We start from the raw sequence: 25,863 nt of genomic DNA on the forward strand, positions 1-25,863 counted from the left end.
TAATGCAATAAGTTATTAAATTATTAAAATTCTCATCAATTTATATAATTTCATATAAATTATTGATAAATTTTTTTGTCAAAAATAAAGAAATGATAACATTATTTATTAATAAGAAGAAGATTTATTTTTATGGAGTTTATATATATATATATATATATATATATATATATATATATATATATATATATATATATATATATATAAGGAGGAAAAGTGAAGGATATATGAATGGGATCAATTTTAATGAAGAATCTAAAATGATTAATAAATGAAATAAAATTAAATAAAATTAAGGAATATAGCAACAAAAAAAAAAAAAAAAAACATTTACTTTTACCTTCCATTTTCACCAAACAAATCAGAACATTTTCTACTCTTTCTTGAAAATGTCTCTTCCAATTTTAGCAATGGTTTGAAAATATTGATTTTTTTTTTTTTTTTTGAATTGAAGTTACTTAATAAGATTTTCGTTTATAAAATTTTTGTAACGAATTTTGAGGAACAAAACCAATAACAAATGTCTTTTGGTCAAACAGATTGGTTGCTTGATGAATGGTTGGAATAAAAAATAGAATTAAGATAGAAGATGTATTCTCATTTTATTTATTTAATTTTTCTATCCAATTTAAATAATATTAATTTTGTCACCTTCTAATATATTTTAAAAGAAAAAAAAAATTATGTTAATTTTCTTATAAGATTAAAGAAAATTCAAAAAATGGATAATTCAATATTTGTTATTTTTGTAATTAATGAATTTGTGTGTGTATGTTTTGTGGTGAAGATTGGATAGAATTGGATTATTGTGGTGAATATATACTAATTAATGGGGATATTTAGATTTGTGATTAGTGGAACTCACATGGTAGGTTTAATTAATCATTGAGCCCCAAAATGAATGGATCTCATACTTAATGTTAATCAATAAGCTAAGCAAGCAGATTAATCCCATGATTAAAATTAAAAAATATAAACACCTTCGCATCTCCCTTGGATCATGCTGGGTGTCTCCATGTGAGAATCGTACGGTGCAGCTTTCTTTTCCTTTTATTATTATTTTTTTATTTTATTTTATTTTATTTTTATACATATAATTTCACAGTACATATACCTTTCTCCTTTTCCTTTTTTGTCTTTTTCCTGGTTTTATGGGCTACACGTGTTCCCCTGCTTCTCATAAAAAAATATTAAAAAATTAAAATAAAATCTTCACTTTAACCAGCTCATTACACACTCGGACACATCTATTTAAAATATATATTAATGTAATAACTATAGAGTTAGAAGTAATTTGATGTAATTAAGGTTTATAATATATATATATATGTGAGGGTACATGTACGGTGCATTATGATTGGTGATGAAACTATATTGTTTATAATTATTTAACCAAGTGGGCGTTGTCATTAATCAATTGAAGAAAATAAATTATGTTTGAAATATTTTTTTGTCACGGAATTGGCAACGACATTGGTTAATGGTGTTATATACCATTGCTTCAGCTGCAAAGAGAAGCGAGTTACAGAGGTGAACGTGGTAACTGTGGGAACCCCCAAAGCAGCAACTGGCGTAAAAGAAGCGCAAAATACGGCCTACACCAACAGACTCTAGACTCTAGACTCTAGACCCCTCCTATAAATTCCTATATACCAACGCTCTTTCCTTGATCCTTAATCTTCTTCTTCTTCTTCTTCTTCTTCTTCTTCTTCTTCTTCTTCTTCTTCCCCACGAAGCTTAGACATGGATCCGCCTCACCCATCCCCACCGGAGCTTCGTCTTCCTAATCTCACTCCCCTCAAGCTACTCGGACAAGGAGCCATGGGGACTGTCTTTCTCGTCCACGACCACCTCCTTGATCACGCGGCTAATTTCCCCTTTGCGCTCAAGGTTGTCCACAAATCGTCTTTTGTCTCTAAGCACCACGCCGAGCGCCGCGCTCGTTGGGAGATTCAGGTTCTTTCCCGTTTATCACTCCCTAAACCACACCCCTTTCTTCCTGACCTCATTGGATCCTTCGAGTCCGACGAGTTTTTGGGCTGGGCTGTTCCGTACTGTCCTGGTGGGGACCTGAACGTCTTGCGTTACCGACAAATGGACCGGGTCTTCTCGCCAGCTGTCATTCGGTTTTATTTGGCTGAGATCGTCTGTGCGCTAGAGCATCTTCATAGCATCGACATCGTTTACCGAGATTTGAAGCCGGAGAATGTATTGATTCAACAATCAGGTCATGTCACTCTAACCGATTTTGATTTGTCGCGTCAGTTGACTCGTAAGACAGTGAAAGATGTCGTTTCGCTTGATGATTCCGGCCACGAGAAGCTGCCGGTTGTCGCCGCCCGGCGGAACTTTACGCGATGGATTGTGGGGACCGCTAAAGTCAAAAAGGGTTTGAGGAAGGCTAAATCGGCTCGGGTTAGTCCTGTGAGCCGTTGGAAATTGGGTTTAATAACTAATAATGGCGAACGGTCGAACTCGTTCGTTGGAACGGAGGAGTACGTTTCGCCGGAAATCATTCGAGGTGAGGGACATGAATTCGCCGTTGACTGGTGGGCCTTGGGAATTCTCACGTACGAGATGCTCTATGGGAAGACGCCGTTTAAGGGGACTAACCGTAAAGAAACGTTTAGGAACGTTCTAGTCAAAGCCCCAGAGCTAATCGGAAAGCGTTCAGATTTAACGGATTTGATCGAACGGTTGCTGGTGAAGGACCCCACCAAGCGATTGGGGTACACCCGAGGCGCGTGTGAGATAAAAGAGCATGCGTTTTTTAACGGCGTTAAGTGGGACATATTAACGGAAGTCACGCGACCGCCATTTTTACCGGCACGTGAAGAAACAGGATGGAGGGAGAATAAAGCCCCCGGTGGTGTGGGTATAGAGGAATACTTTCATAGACAGAGATCGCCGCCTTCATTTCCAGCGTCGCCGTCGCCTTCGCCGTCGTCATCGCCGTCAACCTCCTTCCATTTGCACAATAACAGCATATGTTTAGCAGAGTTCTAACCCACGAGGGGAGATTGCACGTGTAAGAATTGGATATTCTTTGGGCTCTTAATGTAATTTGAGTGTAGATAAATGGAATAACCCACCAGCAGTAGTACAACGTTTGGAAGAAACGGCGTTAGTGGAAATTCATAAATTGTCGTTGGTTAAGGTAATAATAGGCAGGATTAGTAGTACAAAAAGTCATGATTAATTTAGTAACAACAACTAAATCATGAATGCTTCATGTAATGGGCTGGAATAACACGCGCTACGGAGGCGCGTGTTTTCCCCCCGACTTTTAATTTACCCGTCAAATTCCTTCACGTTTATTGTAACTCATCCATACAATAATTTTTCTTGTTTTCTCGAATAATAATATATTTATATATTTTTTAATGATAGATTTTTATTTTTCCTTTTGAAATAAAAAATAAAAGAATTAGATTCTGGTGGTATCATTTATAGAATTTGATGCCTGATTTATTATTTAAATTTTAAATAATAAATAAAACAAAAAACGAAATTAATTATGGTAATTATTAAAAAAAGGGATAGGTGTAGCAGACAAATTTTTCTAAATTTCCGGAGTTTTTTTTTTTTTTTTTTTTTTTTTAATTATATATATATATATAGCTCCCTCATCCATTGTATTTTATGGGTCTATGCAATTATTAATTTCAACTTATTGACTAAAAAAATCTAATTTTTTAAATATAAAAAGCTTTTTTTTATAGTATTAAGAGATTATAATTTATTTTTAAATAATTTATCTTTACTGCTTTGTCTTTTATTAAAAAAAATTTAAAATTAAAATATTTTGAAGGCCCACCCTGGAGCTACGAGATAAAACCATGGTTTGTCATCGGACCATGGAGCCTGTGATCTTAGTGACCCCACGCCATGGGATCCATTGAGTTTAGGGCACCCCGTCGGCCCCTCCCTTCCATTTTAAGGCCGAATAGTAAAAAGATAGGCTCTATCTTGGTCCATTTGTTTCCTTCTTCCAAGCTTTGGAGGGCACAGTGGTTGTTTCCAATTCAGCCCTTCCCCTAATTGTCTCTACCTCTAAAATCTTCCGGACAGATTCACCCTTTCTTGTCCTTTTCAAACCTTATTCTATACCATGTCCTTGGATTCTCTATTATGTATATTTCTCACTTTTTTAATCCCATTTTATGCACATATGACACCCGGATAAATGAAGTAAACCCCGTCTCATGTAGTATAATTAATTAATTAAATTAATCCCTTTTGTTTCATATGCACAAATCATGATAAAGTGCACTAAATCGAACTCACGTGACCAACCATTATGACTTTGAATGAGGTAGTTAGAAGTTGTTTGCTTTTCCCGACTCTTTTTTCTAATATTTATAACTCTATAATTAAACTATGATCGTAATTACACGACTATTAAACTCTTTTTTTTTTTTTTTTTTTTTGGAAATTATAAATGTTTGGAACATAAATTTTATTTATTATATATATAAGAATGAAGAGGAAGTTATTTATTGCATTTTTGTTGGGAGACAAAATCCCAACATCATGATGAGAAGAAGAGGCATTGATGGCGGGGGGAAGCCAAGAGGGTTACTTTTCGACCAACCCATTTCAAAAACATATCAATTCTATTTTAATTTTCCGATCTAATCTATATATAGTTGTCAACTTCTCTCTATCAAAAGTTATATACTGTGAGCGGTTGTTATTTTTTTCTTACTTGCTTATATAACGTCTCTTCCAAAAATCTCTCTCTGCCCTCGTTCTCTAAAATCTTCTCTTAAAATCGAGGCCAGAAGCTCGAGCATACGTCGCTTGGTTGTAGGCGACGCAATAACGAATTGGCTTAACTCACTTGTCAAAATCGCATTTTTGATGGCAGCGGACTCGCGATTTATATATATATAATAATAATAATAATAATAATAATACGCTCCATTTATTATTGTTTCTAAACTACTAAAAAATATGTAAATAAAATAAATGTAAAAAATCAATTTATACAACTTCAAATTCGTAGTGTTATGAATAAAAATTATATTAATTTACTCCATTTATTATTCTTTTTTTAAAACTTTAGTTTAAATGTGTATATAATTATAATTATATCAATTAAACTTGTGGGCTGGGTTTATCCAGAAACATGTGAAGGGCTTGAAGAACTTGAAGGCCCAATGACTTTCTCTCAGAGAAAGCACCCGGCCCACTTAGATTTGGGCCTAGTAATTATTTTTCTTTTTTATTAATTTTTAAATTTTGTCAAAATACATAAAAAGATTTTTTACTTTATTAATTTCCTATTTTCTCCACCATCCTAATTACACAAACGTCTACGTACCCACAACATTGTCATTCATATTTCATGATAAATACGTGCGTGTCATACTAGTTCACGATTACCTCTAAGACACGTCGTCGACATAAATGATTGATATCGAACTGATGTTGTTTTCTTTTTAAGAATCTTATTCTTGAACTACTGGATTACATGGTATTCAAAATATCTGGTAGCATATATTTTATATATTTTAAAATATAAACTTTTAGTATTAAGTGACGTATCAGATCGATATATATGCAGAATGTCTGATTCTTACAAAAAAAATTATTATAAAAATTTATAATTTTATAAGTATATCACTAAACATATAAGATATTGATAAAATAATATATACATGCAAATAAATATAGTAAGTAGGCATAGTCGTCTACAATGCAAGACAGACCGACAATATAAAATCATAGCAAACCCAACCAAAAAAATATTTATTATTTTTGTTGTTCTTTTCTATAATATCCAACGTTATGAAACACACATTAATTCAAATATGTGAAAAAGGAAAGTTTATGCTCTGTAAAAAGGTGTATTTTTTTTAAAATTTAATTATGGTAGGTTTTTTATTTAAATTCATCACATCCAATCTAATCCAAAATCACTTATAAATTACATACGTAATCTCTCGTGTTGTTGTAGTCTCTTCTCAAACGATCTACACTCATTCTTTGTTCTATGGTATTCTTTCAATCTCCATTTTCATGTTTTTGTTCTTCTATTTTATTTTATTTCACGGGCGTTTCTTAAAATGGTAGATGAAAGCTTGGTTATAGCACTCGAAGTGGTATGATAGAAGATATTTAAGTGATTTAAATGCTCGAGCTATATGGTTATATGTTCCTTCATGAAAACGGATGATGTTACTACTCGTATTAAATGCCACCGCACCATCTCAAATATCATTTTCTTTGATTATCGTTTTGCGTGTTGATTCACCACACCAAACTATTTTGCTTGCAGCTTTGTGTTACGTAATTTCTCTTTTTAAGATTATTTTTAGTATAAGTTAATTCTTTGTTTGGCCTTTCTTTCTCTTTTTTATAATAAGTTTGAAAATTATTAATAAACTTTTAAATTTTGTATTTTAATAGAAATATGACGCAACAAAATTATTTTTGTCCATGAGTAAATAAATATTATGTTTTTTTTTAGTGGTTGAAAAAAAAAAAAAAAACAGTTTTGAGAAATACGAGGTACAGACAAATAATAATAAATAATAATAATTTTATTTGAATCCCAATAGAAGAGTGTCGGTTGGTTGAAATTTTTTAACACAGAGAAGCAAAATTATATAATATTTTCCCATATTTTCTTAATATCTTTATTCTTTTCTTCTAAGCTCCAAACATTCCTGTCGAAGAAAAAAAAAAAACCAATATAATCAAACAAAAGCTGTTTGGATAATAATATAAAGTAACCAATCACATGTCAAATTCACGACCCAATTTTGGATACTTGTTTTATTTATTTATTTAATTACCATTTCTGAAAAAAAAGCCAAAAAAAAAAGTGAAATTTACTACCCAATTTTGGATACTTGTTTTATTTATTTATTTATTTAATTACCATTTCTGAAAAAAAAAACCAAAAAAAGAATGGACCCCATTGCCTTGGCTGGGTTCGAGTGAAATGGGCGCTGCTGACAGTGGATTTGATTATTTATTTTTCGAAAGAAAAAAAAAAAAAAGAAAATTGTAGATAAGAACTGAGAGGCTAAGACGATGTAGGTGATGGGGTGAAATTTGGGATTTGGGGAATGGGATTTGGTAGCGATTCCCATTTCCCAAATCCCTGAAAAGTTCATCGGAGATTGGTTTCCAATTCCAGTGGGTCTCCAATGGCGTCAAAACCCACCTCCTGTATTTTCGAATCCTTGCGAAACAGTCAAACCCTACTGGAAAACGACACTGTATCCGTGATTTTCAGTTGTCTTCATATGCCTTCTCTCACACCCACTTACCGAAAATTACCTTTTACAATTTTAGTTTTTGGTTCCTTACTTTTAGTATATTTTGCTTTTTCACTTCACCATTCTTGGCTTTCACGAGATGTCTTGACGCAACGTCAATTATGGGGCTCTTTCTGTTTTATCTCTATATATATAACCCCTTATATTTGCTTGCTCTCCTCCACATTTGCTTTTGATTATTCATTTGTTGGATTATATGTTGTTTCTGAATGTGGGATTCTCATTCTGTCTTTTCTGAATTGGGTTTTGTTTTCTGGGTTTATTACTAATCACCCAATGCTTTTCATTCTATGATCTTATCCCTTCACTGAATTCTGATTTGGGTTCTGTTTCACATTTTTGGTTCTATGATGAAGGTTTGTCAGTCTCTGAAAATGTGGGTGGTTTGGGTGGCCTTAATGGCATACCTTCTGTGTCATTGCGATGCTCTTAAGGAGTGTACAAACATTCCTACTCAACTGGGATCACATACTTTGAGATATGAGCTCTCATTATCACATAATGAAACGTTGAAGAAAGAGATGTTTTCTCACTACCACCTCACACCAACCGATGATGCTGCTTGGTCCAATTTGTTAACGAGAAGGTTGTTGAAGGAAGAAAATGAGTTTAATTGGGAAATGATGTATAGACAAATGAAGAATAAAGATGGGGTTCAAGTTCCTGGTGGTTTGCTCAGGGAAGTTCCTTTAGGCGACGTACGACTGGAACCGAACTCGTTCCATGGGAGAGCTCAGGCCACAAATTTGAAGTATCTATTGATGTTGGATGTGGACAACTTGCTCTGGAGCTTTAGGCAAACAGCTGGTTTGCCAACGCCTGGTAAACCGTATCTCGGTTGGGAAAAATCAGACTGCGAGCTTCGTGGTCATTTTGTAGGTAACTCAACTCTTTAATCCTGCCTCTCTTGTTTGGATAGTTTTTTGTTGTTACTTTCATCTTTTGTTTCATGTTTATGAATGTATTTTGTATACCTTAACGGAGGCGATGTTGAGGATTGTTAATTTAGGGAATGATCATGAGTTTATAAGTAAGGAACACATCACCATTGGTAAGACGCCTTTTGTGGAAGCCCAAAACAAAGCCATGAGAGCTTATGCGGAGAGTCATGATTCCTAACATTTCCTTACGGAGCATGTTCATGAAGTATCATATTTTTGTGGCTTTAGCAGCCTATGTGTGAATGATTGATATCTTGTTCTTTCAATTTTGAAGGGCATTACTTAAGTGCAACAGCTAAAATGTGGGCAAGCACTGGCGACGCTGCTATTAAAGAGAAGATGACTGCACTAGTTTCTGGTTTGGCAGCTTGTCAGGACAAAATGGGTACAGGCTATCTTTCTGCTTTTCCCTCTGAGTTGTTTGATCGATATGAAGCTATTAAGCCTGTGTGGGCACCATATTACACCATCCACAAGGTAAAGCTGCCTTGAACACACAATTGTCATTACAAGTTAGTACATACATTGTTTGATCTTTTCTGGTTGGGCAGATATTGGCAGGATTGTTGGATCAATATACTTTTGGTGGTAATGCTCAAGCCTTGAAAATGGTAACACGGATGGTGGAGTACTTCTACAACCGTGTACAGAATGTCATAAAGCTGTACACTGTTGAGAGACACTATCAGTCTCTTAATACAGAAACTGGTGGGATGAATGATGTGCTCTACCGGTTGTATGGTATAACAGTACGTGAATCCTTCACTCTAACATAACTCTCAGTAATATCCATCAAATTGAGTTGTCATTTATTATAAATTTGCCAACTTTTTTATGGGTTTTTGAGTCTTAATGTGGATTTTGGTAGCTATGTATTAGAGGGGCTTATGAAGTATACATGCAGGGAAATACAACGCATTTACTACTCGCCCACCTTTTCGACAAACCGTGCTTTCTAGGCATTCTTGCAGTTCAGGTAACTATTCCTTGTTCAATCCAGAGTTGTACTGTAGAATTAGTGTCTTATTGACCATTCACTGTCGATTATTTGGGTAAGAACGAGCTGTCGTGCTACCCGAACTGTTGTGCTACAAAGCCTTTATTACTTTATTACAAGGCACAATTTTGTATGCTCCTCAGATTTGAGAACGAATGTTGTAATAAAACACGGTTAAAAGATCCTCTCCTTTGATTTTTAGGCCGAAAGCCTTTCGGGTCTCCATGCCAACACACATATCCCGATTGTTGTCGGAGGTCAACTGCGGTATGAACTCACTGGTGATCCACTGTATAAGGTAAGTTTCCTCACATTAATTTGTCAGCAGTGGATTTTCTTAAAAAACTTGTTATTATGAGAAACAGAACAGACAAGGTGGACATTCCTTACAAAGACACAAAATTTAAGAACTTCCTTCCATTTCTGGTCGGATCATAGAAATTGGTTCGTGTCTGAACGTCATGTCAGACTTAGGAAGCTGTTTTAGTGAACTGTTTATACCTTTTTATTCCAGGAAATGTCCACATTTTTTATGGACAGTATTAACTCCTCTCACAGCTATGCAACAGGAGGGACATCAGCGCATGAGTTCTGGTATGAACACTTGGGTCCTTTCGTTGAGGCTTTCGTATCTTTTTTCGATGCACTTTCTACGTTTATATTGTTTCCTCATTTGACGTATGAGCAGGACGGATCCCAAGAGATTAGCAGATACTCTAGGAGCGGAGAATGAAGAATCGTGTACAACTTACAACATGCTGAAGGTGAAAATCCTACCTTTGGTTATGTTTTTTGTGGAATTGTTTGAATTCTCAGCTAGCTTCATTTGGAAATGGACATTTTACTGAATATGATGATATTATAGGTCTCCCGCAACCTGTTTAGATGGACGAAGGGAGTAGCATATGCTGATTATTATGAGCGGGCTCTTACAAATGGGGTGCTGAGCATCCAAAGAGGAACTGACCCTGGGGTAATGATTTACATGCTTCCATTAGGTAGTGGAAGTTCTAAAGCCAGAAGCTACCATGGATGGGGCACCCCATTTGAAACTTTTTGGTGCTGCTATGGCACAGGTTTTGACTTCATTAATTACTTCAAAATGATCTGTTTTATTCTCATACTCTTGTCTTGGAAGGTTTCTGTTACTTGTTCTTATTTCTTTTATTTTGATTCAGGAATTGAATCATTCTCCAAGTTGGGCGATTCCATATACTTCGAGGAGGGAGCACAAACTCCTACACTTTATGTTATCCAGTACATATCAAGTTCTCTCAATTGGAAATCAGGAAATGTTTTGCTTAATCAGGTCGTTGATCCTGTTCATTCAGATGATCCAAACCTCAGGATGACAATGACGTTTTCTCCCAAGGTCGTTCACATTTTTCTTATAGTGTTCTTGAACAAGTATATGTAACGGCTCAAGCCCGCCGCCAACTAATTTGTAGTATGCTCTCTGAATAATGCAGGATCCAGTCCAGTCATCTACCATTAATTTGCGAATTCCGAGCTGGACAAGTGCGAGTGGCGCACAAGTTTTACTAAATGGTCAGAGTGTGGGAAAGATTACTAATGGTACTCACCGCCATAACCCCTGCTGGATTTTCTTGTTCATAGGGCAAGAAACAGCATTTTAATATCACACCCTTGCAGTAAACGTTTATGTTTCACACTCCTATTTGCTTATGCTGCAGGCATTTTCCAACCAGTTACCAACAAATGGAGCTCAAAGGACAAGTTAAGCATTGTGCTACCTATTAACCTAAGAACAGAAGCTATTGGAGGTATATATATCCATCCAAGCTGACATAACCGTGTCATTATAATTTTAGATAATAAATCAATCTTGTGTGAATATACTCAGATGATCGAACGCAATTTGCTTCCACCAAAGCAATACTGTTTGGCCCCTATCTGCTGGCAGGCTATAGTGGTGGTGACAAGGATATCAAAACTGGAACGACCGGTTCTTTTTCAGACTGGATAACTCCAGTTCCTTCCTCGTACAATACTTTTCTTGTTACTTTGTCCCAAATGTCTGGAAACGCATCTTTTGCCTTAACAAACTCAAACCAAACAATAACAATGGAAATGTATCCTAGACAAGGGACCGATTCGGCTGTCCATGCCACATTCAGGCTCGTTTTAAATGACACGACTGCCAACGTCAAAACGTTGCAAGATGTTATTGGCAAACGGGTCAAGCTAGAACCATTTGATTTTCCAGGAATGGTTCTAGCAACTCAAGGACCAGATCAGAAGCTTGTAATTGCAGGATCAAACTCTGTTGGGCTGTCCTCTGATTTCTTTGTGATTCAGGGATTGGATGGAAAGAATGGAACCATATCCTTGAAGTCAGCAAACAATGAAGACTGCTTTGTCTACAGTGGAGTGAATTATAAATCTGGTGTACAGCTGAAGCTAAGCTGCAAGCCAAAGTCGTCATCAGACGTTGCGTTCGATCAAGCTTCGAGCTTTGCGATGCAAACTGGAGTAAGTCAGTATCATCCTATTAGCTTTGTTGCAAAAGGACCAACAAGGAACTTTCTCATGGCACCATTGATGAGCTTCATGGATGAAACTTACACAGTTTACTTCAACATTATTACTTAGCCATTTAGGTTAGTTGAAAGATCGAAATAGCTCACAGATATATCATTAGCTTCGTATGTTACTAATACGTTACTGTTAGTGGCTACGAATTACAATAAAGATGAGTAAGTCATTCTATTTCCTTCATATCAACTGTTCAAACACTTCATTTTTTAATTTCTCCAAAAGATCTCGTACCAATAAAGATAGTGTTTCTTACTTATAAATTCTAAGGCTACTCCTCTCCATAATTCTCAACACGGGTCTGGTCTATGATTAAAGATGACGGCCCCAAACGAACAAGTTTGGGAAGGGTGGTTTGCTTCTTGTCTCCATCACTCGCTCTATGAATTGTGATTATCATCATCTTCTCCTCGTCATGTCTCTTTTTTCCCCCCAATAATTATGGAATCAGACAGCTATTAGTTTGTCCCACCTCCCCACATGCCTTGTTCTTCTTCGTTTTTTTTTTGCCTTTTTAATTCACACCCCTCAACATCGCTACACACAATGCAGCATATCATCTCTTCTCCATGAACACAAATACAAGATATGGCCAAATAATACCCATTGATCTAGCAAGTTCATATAACCACTCGTTACGATATATTTCAATGAAGATCGAAGAAAATGTTGTTGAAATTATTAAAAGATATTTCAATTCATGCCACAAATTTTGAGTGGATTACAATTTAGAGTAATTTATTGTATTTCATTAATGTATTTTAAGACATTTTATTTACTTAAGGTTACATTTACAGGTTAATTATCACCATAAATTATGAATGTTAGAACTCTTGTAATGCTCATTTTGAGGCCATATAAAGTATGTATATTGTATTTGTAGGTAGACTTTAAAATATAGTAAAATGAGTATTTGTGCTTTCTTTAGCTAATGACTAAGTTTCTTTACAATTCTACTTAGTTTAGGTTGCATGTAGAATCATGATCAATCTTGCTCAAACAAGTGTTCTTGCGTTGAGATATTTGATCAATAAGAATCATTCAAGCTAGACATGATCGATCTTACTTGTGGAGGGATTCGAATCTCAAACAATGTTATTACCTTGAAATATTCGATCAACAAGATAATCTGAATCTTACTCTCCTTGTAGTAATTGGGTTGATGATTGGGCGTGGAAAAGCAAATCTAGGAATTATTACAGTAGAGCGGCGAGTGAGTCCAAAAAGATGATTGATTTTGGTGCCCGTGAAGAAATAATTTCATTGTTCATCTTTACTTTACTTCACTGTGTATTTGATGATGAATGAGCTGAATCTAGGTTGTCTAAGGTCGGCGGCTGCTTTTGGTGCTATTCCTTTTTAGAATGATAGCGCCTCTCCTTGTGTTGCCTAATATCCACACCTATTTTTATCCCTTTCAACTTCATTATTAACATACTTCATTTAGTCTTTCAAAATAAAAACATTCCATTCCGAGATAATTATTTAACGCCTAAAGATCTCAATTAATTTTAGGCTATAATCTTCGAGAGTATTAAGTAATATAATGCAATGATATATAGTTTGATTGTTTTTTTTTTTTTTTTGTTTTTAAGGTCTTTTACATAATAATACAAACATGAATTACAGGGTAGGGTTGCTAAACTTCTAACAGGGTTTGAGCGGCTTCCCGCAAAGGCAATCATTGAAAACAAATGATGCCGCTTCAAGATGATCGAATGGCGCCCCGCTTGGAATCGGCCCACACAGGTGGTTGTGGCTCAAATCCAAGTGTCCGATATATGAAGCTTCCGATATCGATTTCGGAATCCGCCCTTTCAAGTTGTTGTAAGACAAATCCAGCACCGTGAAGTACGACCGTGGCCCTAGAACATCCGGCAGCTCTCCGGTTAGGTAATTTCGGCTTAAATTCAAATTGCTTATTCCCGAAACCAACAGACTCGGCGGAATGTTTCCGTAGAATTTGTTGCCGTCCAGATTCAATGTGGCTAACACCGCCATTCTTCCCATGAATTCCGGGATTTTACCGGTTAGTTGATTCAGAGAAAGATCCAGGTCTGCTAAGCGATAGATCCGGGAGATGGAAGCGGGAAGTGGACCGGAGATCTGGTTCCGGCTCAGCAAAGCTCGGCTCAACATCCTCATATTCCCGAAATTTCGGGGTAACGTTCCGGAAATTTTGTTGTTTCGGAGGTCCAAGTGCATCAAGTTCGGAAGCGCCGTAAGCGAAGCCGGAATTGAACCGGAAATCAAATTATCCGCCACGTTGAGCACCGTGAGTCGATGAAGCCGGCCAATATCCGCCGGAAGGTCGCCGGAGAGACGGTTACCAATGAGGTCAAGAATTCTGAGGAACGGCAACGAAGTTATACACCTCGGAATCTCACCGGTGATTCCCTTCCAGTCAGCAATGATAACGCTGGAGAGACGAGTAAGCTTGCAGATGGCCGGAGAAATATACCCGGTCATAAAACCAGTACGGTGAGCCCGTTCGAAAATCGGATCCTCAGATTCGCCCCGGAGGTTAATATCGGCAACCCGGTGAGTCACTGGGTCACAGCTAACGCCGTACCATCGGTTGCAACAGTCGTCTCCGGTCCAGGAATTAAAGATCCCCAAATAGGGCTCCTTAAGGGCAGCTCTGAAAGCCAGAAGAGCTGCCCGTTCCGAAGGCGGGCAGCCATGAACCGCCGAGCCAACGGCCAAAACCAGTAAAATGGTTAAACACGGTACGACGGTGCGCATTTTAAGCTCTGATCCGTTAAAGGTATGTGTGGAGCAATAAATGAAACTGTCAGGAAGGGGGCAGGCTGCAGCACGGCCATGGAAGTGAATGCAGCGGCAAATATATAGCGCCATTGAAGATAGTGGCGATCTGGGAAAATGACGATTCTGCCCCTAACATGGGTCTGTATTATTACTTTACCACTTTAATCTGCCCGTGTCCTTTATCGAATTTTCCGTCGTCTTCTCCACGTCATCCATAGGCACATGTGTTCTGTGTTGTGTAGATTATAATAGATTATATAAAATTAAATAAAATTTTAATAGAGAATAATACAGATATTAGAAAGAAAATAATAATAATAATAATAATAATAATTGGTTAACCAAGAGTTGACCAAAAAAGAAATAAAGGTATTAGTGCAAAGATTTATAGAATTGAATCTTTAATTTAGATTTTATCCCCAACCCATATTTGTCACATTCTATATCTCTTCATTTTTTTAAAAATATAACATCGAATGGGTAAAATTTGAATTCTATAAACCCACTCCAGTCGAATGAGTGTAATTGATTACTGACTTAAGCATAAGAGCATATTAGACACAACACCATGTTGATATGTCTGTTGAGGATTATTGAGAGTGAGTTCCACGTTGGTTAATTGAGTGGAAGATCATGGATTTATAAGTGGGGAATAGTATCTCCATTGGTATGAGGCATTTTGAGAGGCCCAAAGCAAAACCATGAGAGCTTATGCTCAAAGTGGACAATATTATACTATTGTGGAGAGTCGTGATTCCTAACACTTTCCTACTCATTTTATACAACTAATTGAACATAAGTATCTATTCATACATGCATCTACCAGTGACCCTTCAACATAAACTTGTGGTTAGATTTTCACGTTAACTTATCCAATAGTTTAAAGAAATAAAGCCTTATTATGATCGTGAGCTGAAGAGGTGAAGGATAAATGTTGTAGAAAAAATGAAGATGGATTATTTTAGTGGGTGTATCGGTTAAGTTTGGTGTATGCATGTGGAGAGATCTGTGAAACCAAACACACTGACAGCAAATGAAGGAGATCCCGATTTCGATTCCCAACTTTTCCAAAGGCTGGGAGGAGGTGCGAGGAAGGTTCGGAAGTTCCAAATGTTTGGGGGTGGTTACTGGGGGAGTCAACGACACATCCGGCAGGTCAACATTTTATGAACCCCAAAATTAATGTGGAATAACACCATCTTATTCAATTATTTCAACCCACAATATTATATTATTGACTAAACATCTTCAATAATGCAATAATAATAATAATAATAATAATAATAATAAATAAAAGCAACTGGGAGAGAATCCAGGGATTTGTGGGTCAATAATTAAAAAAGCCCATTAAACAAGTAATCAGGCCCATATCAAAAAGCCCATTAAACAAGTAATCAGGCCCATATCGAAAAGCCCATTAAAGAAGTAATCAGGCCCATATCGAGCATAAATAATGCGAATTTTACTTTTTATAAAAAGGACAGATCAGTAGACTATCGCAGAACCCAACGTTCATCTTCCAACGCATTTTGAATTTTCCCTCTCAAAACTAAGAATTTGAATATTATTAAAACCAAAAACAAAATTATTTTGATTTACGCTTACACTCCTTCTCTGCAACTGCGTTTTTCGATTTCTTTCCGCCATGGAAGATCAAGATGCCCTGGAGAATGTTTTCCGATCATTCCCCACTTTGGTCTCTTTTTCATCCCCTGTTCATACGCCTTCACAGCGCCGTCTGTCCAGCTGCTTCACCCATCCCCGGCCGCCGGTTCCCGCCGCTCGACGGTTAGCTTGGGTTTCTCTTCAAGGGCGACTCGTTAACGCCGAACAAGCCAGCTCGGTTCGATCTATCAGAGGCAGCTTCGGCCCTGACGAAGCCATCGCTTGGCAGTTGTTCAGCCCCATTGAGCGGTTTCTTATAGTTGCAGCGATTGGCGTTGCGGTTTCCGAGTCCAAGAAGAATCATCAGATCGGCCAGCTTCAAAGAGCTGTCGAACTTAGGGTTTGTGGTTTCTTAATTCAACTTAGTTCTTTTTCCCCTATGGTACTAATGGTTCTGCGATGGATTTATAACTGCTGGTGTTTAATCTACATTTAGGGTTTTCTGTTCTTCCCTTATGCCTCGTAATGTAATCTACATCCATAAAATCGTATTTATGAACAAGTAATATGGTAATGGCGGCTACTTGTTAGAATAGCTTCTCAAATTTGAACTTCTACCTGATAGAATGTAACGGAAACTGATTAATCTATTCATTCTTTTGAAATTGCTTTGGGTAATCTATCAAATTTATTCTATACTTTTTTCTTTTTTTTTTTTTTTGTTATGAGTTCGTTAATTATTTTAAAATGATGCGTTTATAATCTCATGCCACTACTTTTGTTTGTCCCAATTGTCTGGCCCCAGGCGTCTTTTCAAGCATATCTTGAGATTTATTCTCAAAAATCCATTGGTGGTGGTTAACTAATTACTCACTTTATGGGAACTCAAAACAATAACAAAAAGGAAGTACTCACTTTTTGGTATTTGAGTATGAGAATCTAATGAGTTTTGTTTTTGTGGGCCATTGTTCTTATTAAATTGCTTCTTGTTTGGAATAACCAGGATCAAGTGCTCCTAAGCATGCAGAAGAAGCTTGATGATCTATGTGATCAAGTCATTCCCATTAAGGATCATTGTAGAACTGAGAATGACATGGGTTCGAGAAAGAATGTCGATTTGGCTGATTCTGGGGCCTTTGGCGATGACAAAATTAAGTTTGTTGATTGTGGCTGTTGGATTTGTGATCAGCATCACCATTTGTTCAGTGGTTTGGAGGTAAAAATACTATTCTCTGTTGTCGATTTGAAATTTATGAACTCAGATTTTCGTTTATCTTTTGATTTTTGTTTTACTTCAGCAGTGTAATTCCGCGACAAAGCCCTCTTGCGGGGCAGAGATGTTGCAATACAAAATGCCACTCATGAACGAAGCAGAGCAAGAGGAGCGTCGCATGTCTGATTTGTCAGATTGGGCTTCCAGTGTGACGTCTGCTGCTGATAATGATATGCAGGTCAGTCCAATTTTTAAGTTGTTTTCTCTGCTTCTGATTTCCATTGAACTCAGAATTTTTATGTTCATGTTGGCATGTTCTTTACAGATGAACACATTATCAATCGAACAAGATATGTTATTTCTGAAGAAAGATTGTAATGAGAAAGACGCAACCATCAAAGAATTAACTAATCTACTCCATTCGGCTGAGGTTTCTGGCTCACAGGTAATAATGTTCTTCTGTTCTTCAATTTTCCCCTGCTTCAAACCCTGGCGTTCATGGTTTTTCTTTTTCCCCTGATGAGATCTTGTATTTTTCACCACCACAGAGGATGTCAGAGCTGGAAGACATCATTCGTCGGAAGAACATGATCATCTCAAAATTAAAGAAAGACATGGTCGTTCTTGAACAGAAGGTACCAAACACAGACAGGGCATCATCAATTTTAGACTTCTACAAGTTTAGAGTCTCACCTCTTCTAATTGTGTTTGTGTTTCGCGAACCCAGGTTATTCAACTGACAAGACTGCAGAGGCCCTCTTCGTGTGCATCAAACGCGGAAATACAGCCGATTCCTTATATGACTGACAACCTTCTTTACGACATGGAAAGCAGTACAAGTCCTTCATCTTCCGACTCTGATTGCTTCCCTTCAGAAAGTTCACAACCTCCTCCCCCAACTAGAAAACATGAGATTCATCGTATACAAATTAGCGAGCCCTGTTTAACAAGAACCCAGAAATCAGCTACTAAGAAGAGACCTTCAACATCAGATTCCCGCTCAAAACCTCAGGTGGCAACCCCTCTGAAAGAACTATCGATGAACAATCGAAAATCAGAAGCCGTGTCGACATCATCTAGGCAAAGAGCGGATAAGGTCCGTGCCAGTGGCGATTCCACAAATAGCAGAAGACGCATTCAAACTGTGGCCAAGGACACACCTCAACGAAAGAGGAATATGTAGTAAGAATGTTAATAATACACAGCTACGAAGCTTGAAAATATGAAACATTAAGAACATGGGTTTCTGGGTAATCTGTTGAGGATAATTTCTTCTCAGCGTGTTCTTCGTTTGTTGGTCCTTTTTTGGAGAATGTTTAGGAGAGGGTAGTAGAAATGCTTTTGACAGAAGCTGTTGTACTTAGGTAAATATGGGTCGGAGAATATGTAGCAGCACATTTATCCACAAAATTGTTATATATCTTACTATATAATGTTAATGCCGTTGGTTAATTTGATGAAATCATTAAATTCATGGTTGATATGATATGAAATCAACCATGAATTTAATTATCTGAAGTGCAAGTAGTTGGGAAGGATTCACCTTTGTTTCAGCGGTGGATGAAAATCGCAATGCGAGTTCCACAAATCAGGGCTGAAACATGTGTACAGGGATAATGAAAACGCATCAAAGTTGCTTGTAATCTGAAAAGGTTTGGAATCAAAAAGTTCATCCATGGTTAGTATCTTCAGCAAGCGCAATCCGATGCTTAGAAACAGTTCAAGAAGATTTGATTAAACCAGATAAGAAAATTGTATTCAACAGACACTTGAACAGTGAAATTTCAAATGGCCATTAATTTAAAGCAAATTTTACAGAGTGAATTCATCAGACAGGATTAAGAACTCGATTTCTTTAACTAGATGCAGATGGATAGACAACTAGACTTAAGCCCTCTCGCCTCTAATTCTTCTAGCGAGCTGGATATCCTTGGGCATAATGGTGACTCTCTTAGCATGAATGGCACAAAGATTTGTATCTTCGAAGAGCCCAACGAGATACGCCTCAGCAGCCTCCTGAAGAGCCGCAACAGCGCTGCTCTGGAAACGAAGGTCAGTCTTGAAATCTTGAGCAATTTCCCTCACTAATCTTTGAAACGGAAGCTTCCTAATAAGAAGCTCCGTACTCTTCTGATACTTGCGGATCTCTCTCAACGCCACCGTCCCCGGCCTGAACCTGTGTGGCTTCTTCACTCCGCCGGTCGCCGGAGCCGATTTCCTAGCAGCCTTGGTTGCAAGTTGCTTCCTCGGAGCCTTTCCTCCGGTGGATTTCCTAGCAGTTTGCTTAGTCCGAGCCATTAGTGAGGAAGATCTCAAGGAAATTCGTAGTTCAACTCGTGCTTGCGAATGCTGAAACCGAAGTGCAGAGAAATAGGGTTTTGAAGTTTGTTATATAGTGGCCAAATTACGGATGGCGGGAACTTGAGAAGAAAAGACACGCCTCTTGAAACTTTTGGAGGTTCGATTTGGGTGTAAACAACGAGGCAATTCAACGGTGGAGATTTGTTAAAGATTGGATCGCGATCCGTGGCACTACTAACTGGCCAATAATACGCAAGATCGGCTTTTTGCTTTTATTTTGGGTTGATAGGTCAAATGAGTCAATGGGATGAAGTCTTAAAATTTTAAAAATTTATTAAATATAAAAATTAATCATTAAATTTATAATTTTATTAAATATATAATTATAAATTTTTTTAAGTTTATTGGATACTAATAAATAATTAGAGATTAAATCTCTAATTTAAGAAAGAAAATATAATTAAATTAAGATAGATAATAATTATCGATGCATTATGCCACTTGAAAGTTTTTAAGAGACGTTTGGTTCAAAATTTTGTTTATGATATTTGGTAAAATGCCTCTAAATATCGCAGTCTTAGGAAAACGTTATCAAAATTGTATATAAATAAATAATAATGCTAAATTTTTTTACAGATAACCTTTGTTATCAAAACCGAATAATTTTCTAAATGAAACTAAGTTCTTGGTTGAATTGTTAGGTTATAGAGCATGATGCTTATTTATAGCTTAGTCAACGGTTATATATAGTAAATCAGTGGTAAATGACATCTAAAGTCAATTGTTATTTAGCTACGTACAGTAAAAGGCTATATATCTAGTAAAATTTAGGTTATATATATATATATAATACATAGTAAATCAATGGTAAATGACATATAAAGTAAATTGTTATTTAGATACGTACAATAAAAGGCTATATATCCGGTAAAACTTAGATTATATATATATATATATATATATTAGATAGTTATATCGGTAAAGTTATATATAATAAACAGAACTATACATATTATCAGCAGAGCTTTGAAATATATATAATAGATAGTTATATCGGTAAAGTTATATATAATAAACTTAACTATACATGTTACAGGCAGAGCTTTGAAAATGTATTTCTATATTTTATGTATTATCTCTTACGATACATTTCTATAGTCATCAATACAAAATCTTTACATCGGTAGGAGCGAAAACTTCTACCTAGCATACTCGTTTTAAAAACATTGAGGGGCATTTCGAAAATAGACAATATATGCTAACCGTGAGCTTTAGTTATTACAAATGGTATCAGATCTAGATATGAGACGGTGTGCCAATGAGAACGATAGGCCCTGAATGGATGGTAGATTGTCAAATCCCATATTAATTGAATGTCGACGGCCTGCCAACAAGAAAACAAAAGTGGTAGATGGACGAACACCGAATAGTGTGCTAGCGAGGACCCTAAGTCGTAAATGTAGATAGATTATTTTGTTTAGTAGAAGTAATTAAGTTCGGGTTAGTAGGACAATAGATAAGATACTGCCCATGTAATGAAAAGTGTTTTAAAAATGTGTTTTTGTAGAGCACAGACGGCTCCGTCACATCCATTGTTAATACCCACTTTGTTCTTTACTTCAACCATTCACATCAGGAATTGAATGATTTAAAATGAACCCTCCATCAATCAACCCAAATAATTGGACAATAAATTAAAAAACACATTTCCTCTAATTTCTCTCGCATAATTAATTACGATAGTACGGTTAGTAATCACGACTCTCCACTTTTATGGTATGGTATGATATTGTCCGCTTTGAGCATAAACTCTTATGGGAACCTGCAGTCTTCAGGTCATGGGCCTGATGAGTCGACTGGGGAAACCGCTAAAAAAAGATTGAACATGTGGGTGGAAGGATCCGAACGAATTCTGAGTGAAAGCAAGCAAGAAAGCCAGTTCCGGGAAGGGCTTAAGCTTTCCATTAGATTAGTAAAGGGGGAATGAGGGGCGAAGACGAGTTCTTCGTTTACAGTTCCATCTGGTGTAGGTGAAGGTGCCTATAAGAAATCGCGAAGCTACCCATTAATGGAACTCTTTGCTTTGGGATTCCCCAAAAAGCCTTATACCAATGAAGTTAGTATTCCTCGCTTGTAAATCCATGATCTTCCACTAAATTAACCAATGTGTGACACTCACTCTTAATAAACCTCAACAAGCAATTATTCCCAACACCCTCTTCTTAAAAGCAGAGAATGATACTCTGCAGGAACCTCCCAAGCAAAACAGGACAAACCATTGAAAAAAAAAAGGCCCCTACCCCTCTTCTACCTTCTACTTTCAAGTGTGTAAAAAAGCAAAGAAAAAGGTGTGTGTGTGTGTGTGTGTTGTGGGCAGCACAGCAGCAGGAAGAATGGTAAACAAATGAGCTTTGCATTACATAAGGTTGTTGTGGCCTTGGAGCTCTTACCCTTTTGTTCATGTATATTGTATTCTATGATGCTGACTTTCCAATCACATGTTGTGCAATCATCCGCTCGCTCTCTAGCCAAGTAGCCTTAGACTTTACAGCGTATAACAAATAGTGATTCCCATGTGCTTTTATCTGTATGTTACTTAACTTAAGCTTACAGCATCGGCTAATGATGTACGTAGCTAAAGAAGGAGTGCGAGGAAAGTGGAAAAGCAGAGATTGATGATCATAAAGAAAGGGAAAAGGGAAACCTACCACTTTTACCTACTACCTTCATATTCCTTAGTTTATTTCTTTACCAAAAGTCAATAAAGCACCTTCAATCATCCCTAATGATATTATTAATACCATTTCGAGAGGTAATCTCATATGAGTTTGAATCATCGTATCACTATATGGGTTTGAATGGAGAACGGTGAAGAATCGTTTATAAGAGAGGAATACATCTTTATTAGCGTAAGCAATGGGTGGGTATGTGGTGTTTCTTCAAAGGGTTACCAACTTTTTGCGCCCCACATTGTTCTCTCTCCTTCACGTGCTGTCATTCCATTAATTCCCACTCACAGCACAGACAAAAGCTCATTGGATTTTCAGATAACTTCCTTCTTCTTCTTCTTCTTCTTCTCCTCCCGTTCTCTCGTTCTCTCCTTCTTTCTTTCGTTCTTTCGACCATTCTAAACTGCATACCATCCCATGTCTCTCTGAATTTCGATTGAACTCTGTTTCTTTTGCTTCAATTCTCTTCTACTTTTTCTGGGTCTATGCGAAATTTTGTTTTCCGTCCTCGATTCTATGGCTGCCAAGGCTTCCACCCACATGTTTCAGAACGGTGGCGATATCAGTCGCCAAGAAATTCAAGCGGCCATTGCTAAAGCTGTTGAGCTTAGGGCTCTTCATGCCGCTCTTATGCAAGGAAGTAGCCCTTCTAATGTTCGATTCCCTTCGGCTTCTCCTGTTTCTCAGGCTGCTTCTCAATTCTCTGCGCAAGATTACCCTGTTTTTACCCCTGTGAGTTTAACTTCTACACTCTTTTATGCGAATCATTGTTCTTCTTTTTAAGTTTTGCTTTTCAATTTTGGAATTTCTTGATTTTATTATGATTTATGGATCTTATTTGCATCATTCACACAGATTAGCATTTATGGTTAGCATTTAATGCCTTTTTTTCTTGAGTCGAGGACATTTTTAGGATCACCATCCTTCTCTTTCACATTCTTCTCCGTCATTTTCTAGTTGGTTTATTGAGGATTTTGAAATTTTGGGTATGCTTTGGTGGCTGTGTACGAAATGATCTAACCTAACAAATACATTTATGAGGGGTTAACTGTCAGTCAAACTAGAGACATGTGTTTGGTGAGCAACTAAAAAACATGGGTTTCTGTGAATCTTGAATTTGGAAATCGTTTTTCAGAGTTATGAAGATGAACCGACGAATGGCTACCACCAAGTTCCGATGAGATTTGGGACTTTTTCAGAAACCTGGGATGAGTATGGATTAGGAGGTGGAGGAAATGAAGATGAAACAGTTTTATCTGATTATAGGAAGGAGATTTCAAAAGGGTTGGGTTCTGATTTCGCAAATTCTGAACCCCATATTTGTCCTGCTGAAGAACACAAAGCTCTCACTGGATCTGCAGTTCAAACATCACCTGTGAATGATTACTTCAAATCATCCAGGAGGAACAGTTTGGGGGACTCCAAATCAATTTCTTCGTGCAATCGCTGCAGGCCTGCAACTATCACAAAGGAGAGTGATAATGCAGCAAAGAACAGCAGGCTTTCGAACACCATAGTGCCATTGACAGATTCCCACTTGGCAACACAATCACAACCCAAAAGCCGGGGAGTGATTTCGTGGCTGTTTCCACGGTTAAAGAAGAAGAACAAGAATGAGAATTCCCCAAACAGGACAGAGTCAGAGGATGTCTCTCAGATTTTTAAGGATTTGGGGATAGTGTCAATTGAAACATTGAAGAAAGAATTGATTGAGGCAAATGAGACGAGAGATGCTGCGTTGATGGAGGTGGGTGAAGTGAAGTCGTCTTTAGGTGAGCTGAGGCAGAAGCTGGAGGGGTTAGAGAGTTACTGTGAGGAGCTAAAGAGAGCTTTGAAGCAAGCCACAAATGCAAGAGATCTCCAAACTGTTACCAATTTGCCAAAGAAAATAACATTGAGTGCAGGGACGAACGGTGAGAATCAAATGCCAGTGAGTGAGGAAGTAATGGTGGAAGGGTTCTTACAGATAGTATCAGAAGCAAGGCTATCAGTAAAGCAATTCTGCAAGACACTTGTAAGCCAGATTGAAGAAACTGATAGCACCCTGATGGAGAATTTGAACGCACTTCTTCAACCTTACAAGTTAGCTCTAAACTCCAAGTACTCAAGAGCTGTTTTGTACCATTTAGAGGCTATTATCAATCAGGCACTGTACCAAGATTTTGAGAATTGTGTGTTTCAAAAGAACGGCTCCCCCAAGCTGTTAGACCCTCAACAAGATCGGGAAGCGAAGTTCTCGTCGTTCGTGGCGCTACGAAATCTCAGCTGGAATGAAGTGTTAAGGAAGGGAACAAAGTACTACAGTGAAGAGTTCAGCAAGTTTTGTGATCAAAAGATGAGCTGCATAATCACAACACTGAATTGGACAAGACCATGGCCAGAGCAACTGCTTCAAGCATTCTTTGTAGCTGCTAAATGCATTTGGCTGCTTCACTTGCTGGCCTTCTCATTCGATCCACCACTTAAGATCCTGAGGGTGGAAGAGAACAGAAGCTTTGATCCGAGTTACATGGAAGACATGTTTGCAGAGAGGCAGAGAAATGGCCCGAGTCGGGTTAAGATCATGGTGATGCCAGGGTTTTATGTAGAAGACAGAATTTTAAGATGTAAAGTTGTTTGCAGGTATAAGTCACCTGCTTAAGGTATGTGGAGATTGTTCTTATATGTATAAATAAGAATGGGTGTAGAAAATCAATCAAATTTAGTGAAATCTTTGCTTCTGTGTTCCAATTATATTTGCTTTGTTAATTCATTAGCTACATTTTTATATGTATATGATATCAAATTAAACTGCTTTCTGAAATTAGTCGGATATCTCATTTGGAGTTACAAATGTTATTAGAGTCGGGTACGAGCAGTATGCTACTAAGGATGTGATGTCCCACATTGGTTGGGTAGGAGAACAAATCACCCCTTATAAGGGTGTGGAAACCTTCCCCTAGCAGACGCGTTTTAAAACCTTGAGGGGAAGCCCGAAAGGGAAAGCCCAAAAAGGACAATATCTACTAGCGGTGAAACTTCTCCCTAGTGGATGCGTTCTAAAACTGTGATGAATCGATCCAACCAGACATTACCTACTAAGACGACCTTGAACTGTTTACATATGTATTTAGAGAGCTTTCTTATGAACTTCAAGAGCCTTTTTATAAGACAACTCTTCAACTTTATCTTATAAGGATACATTTTGAGTGTGTATTTAAAACAACCCGTGAGAGTATGGTGATTTTAATCTCGACCCTTAAAGAAAGGAACATATACCAACTATTGTTGAGTTAGGCTCGTGGTGGGTGTAGTAAAATTTATTAAAGTACAACACAACTAGCTAATACAGGTGTTCCATTGAAAATTATTTGTATTTCCTAATCTTAAAATCAACGCCCACTCCATGTCTGATGTAAGAGACACCAAGATATTTACGTGGTTATGAGAGAAGAAGTTTCCGTACTCCCCCAGTATCAAC

General features: G+C 37.2%; 6 protein-coding genes across 7 annotated transcripts; 4 read left to right on the forward strand and 2 right to left on the reverse strand.

Moving 5' to 3' along the window:
• Nucleotides 1-1,693: 1,693 nt before the first annotated feature.
• Nucleotides 1,694-3,384, forward strand: LOC111794685 (serine/threonine-protein kinase UCN). Its single transcript, XM_023676793.2, has one exon. It carries the CDS (start codon nucleotides 1,744-1,746, stop codon nucleotides 3,004-3,006), a length of 1,263 nt encoding a protein of 420 aa, XP_023532561.2. The 5' UTR covers nucleotides 1,694-1,743; the 3' UTR covers nucleotides 3,007-3,384.
• Nucleotides 3,385-7,021: 3,637 nt separating this feature from the next.
• On the forward strand, nucleotides 7,022-11,969 carry LOC111795011 (uncharacterized). Its single transcript, XM_023677233.2, has 12 exons — nucleotides 7,022-8,171; nucleotides 8,508-8,710; nucleotides 8,785-8,982; nucleotides 9,138-9,209; nucleotides 9,433-9,528; nucleotides 9,745-9,824; nucleotides 9,919-9,994; nucleotides 10,096-10,306; nucleotides 10,409-10,602; nucleotides 10,700-10,805; nucleotides 10,925-11,014; nucleotides 11,095-11,969. Exons 1-12 carry the CDS (start codon nucleotides 7,640-7,642, stop codon nucleotides 11,841-11,843), a joined length of 2,607 nt encoding a protein of 868 aa, XP_023533001.2. The 5' UTR covers nucleotides 7,022-7,639; the 3' UTR covers nucleotides 11,844-11,969.
• Nucleotides 11,970-13,353: 1,384 nt separating this feature from the next.
• LOC111794663 (uncharacterized) lies at nucleotides 13,354-14,656 on the reverse strand. The gene has a single exon (XM_023676763.2). The coding sequence runs from the start codon at nucleotides 14,643-14,645 to the stop codon at nucleotides 13,434-13,436; it is 1,212 nt and encodes a 403-aa protein (XP_023532531.2). The 5' UTR covers nucleotides 14,646-14,656; the 3' UTR covers nucleotides 13,354-13,433.
• A 1,371-nt stretch (nucleotides 14,657-16,027) lies between these two features.
• LOC111795710 (uncharacterized) lies at nucleotides 16,028-18,835 on the forward strand. Of its 2 annotated transcripts, none has more exons than XM_023678271.2 (6): nucleotides 16,028-16,560; nucleotides 17,164-17,376; nucleotides 17,462-17,611; nucleotides 17,699-17,818; nucleotides 17,922-18,008; nucleotides 18,101-18,835. In XM_023678271.2, the coding sequence occupies exons 1-6, from the start codon at nucleotides 16,201-16,203 to the stop codon at nucleotides 18,554-18,556; spliced, it is 1,386 nt and encodes a 461-aa protein (XP_023534039.2). In that variant the 5' UTR covers nucleotides 16,028-16,200; the 3' UTR covers nucleotides 18,557-18,835. The 2 variants fall into 2 exon arrangements, with proteins under 2 accessions (XP_023534039.2, XP_023534038.2); XM_023678270.2 differs by having other exon boundaries at nucleotides 16,029-16,560; nucleotides 17,459-17,611.
• A 307-nt stretch (nucleotides 18,836-19,142) lies between these two features.
• Nucleotides 19,143-19,745, reverse strand: LOC111794346 (histone H3.2). The gene has a single exon (XM_023676304.2). The coding sequence runs from the start codon at nucleotides 19,669-19,671 to the stop codon at nucleotides 19,261-19,263; it is 411 nt and encodes a 136-aa protein (XP_023532072.1). The 5' UTR covers nucleotides 19,672-19,745; the 3' UTR covers nucleotides 19,143-19,260.
• A 2,873-nt stretch (nucleotides 19,746-22,618) lies between these two features.
• Nucleotides 22,619-25,136, forward strand: LOC111795700 (DNA double-strand break repair RAD50 ATPase). Its single transcript, XM_023678260.2, has 2 exons — nucleotides 22,619-23,135; nucleotides 23,539-25,136. The coding sequence occupies exons 1-2, from the start codon at nucleotides 22,920-22,922 to the stop codon at nucleotides 25,042-25,044; spliced, it is 1,722 nt and encodes a 573-aa protein (XP_023534028.2). The 5' UTR covers nucleotides 22,619-22,919; the 3' UTR covers nucleotides 25,045-25,136.
• The last annotated feature ends 727 nt before the right edge of the window (nucleotides 25,137-25,863 follow it).

This window comes from Cucurbita pepo, chromosome 5, assembly GCF_057944985.1.
Source record: "Cucurbita pepo subsp. pepo isolate OVF chromosome 5, ASM5794498v1, whole genome shotgun sequence".
In the NCBI taxonomy this organism is placed as follows: domain Eukaryota; kingdom Viridiplantae; phylum Streptophyta; class Magnoliopsida; order Cucurbitales; family Cucurbitaceae; genus Cucurbita; species Cucurbita pepo.

Coding starts and splice junctions, on each gene's coding strand:
- LOC111795011 (XM_023677233.2), top strand. CDS start 7,640: ATGATGAAGGTTTGTCAGTCTCTGAAAATGTGGGTGGTTTGGGTGGCC. Junction 8,172..8,507: donor GCTTCGTGGTCATTTTGTAG/GTAACTCAACTC, acceptor TCAATTTTGAAG/GGCATTACTTAAGTGCAACA. Junction 10,806..10,924: donor TGTGGGAAAGATTACTAATG/GTACTCACCGCC, acceptor CTTATGCTGCAG/GCATTTTCCAACCAGTTACC.
- LOC111795700 (XM_023678260.2), top strand. CDS start 22,920: ATGGCTGCCAAGGCTTCCACCCACATGTTTCAGAACGGTGGCGATATC. Junction 23,136..23,538: donor ATTACCCTGTTTTTACCCCT/GTGAGTTTAACT, acceptor ATCGTTTTTCAG/AGTTATGAAGATGAACCGAC.
- LOC111794685 (XM_023676793.2), top strand. CDS start 1,744: ATGGATCCGCCTCACCCATCCCCACCGGAGCTTCGTCTTCCTAATCTC.
- LOC111794663 (XM_023676763.2), bottom strand. CDS start 14,645: ATGGCGCTATATATTTGCCGCTGCATTCACTTCCATGGCCGTGCTGCA.
- LOC111794346 (XM_023676304.2), bottom strand. CDS start 19,671: ATGGCTCGGACTAAGCAAACTGCTAGGAAATCCACCGGAGGAAAGGCT.
- LOC111795710 (XM_023678270.2), top strand. CDS start 16,201: ATGGAAGATCAAGATGCCCTGGAGAATGTTTTCCGATCATTCCCCACT. Junction 16,561..17,163: donor AAAGAGCTGTCGAACTTAGG/GTTTGTGGTTTC, acceptor TGGAATAACCAG/GATCAAGTGCTCCTAAGCAT. Junction 17,819..17,921: donor CTGAGGTTTCTGGCTCACAG/GTAATAATGTTC, acceptor TCACCACCACAG/AGGATGTCAGAGCTGGAAGA.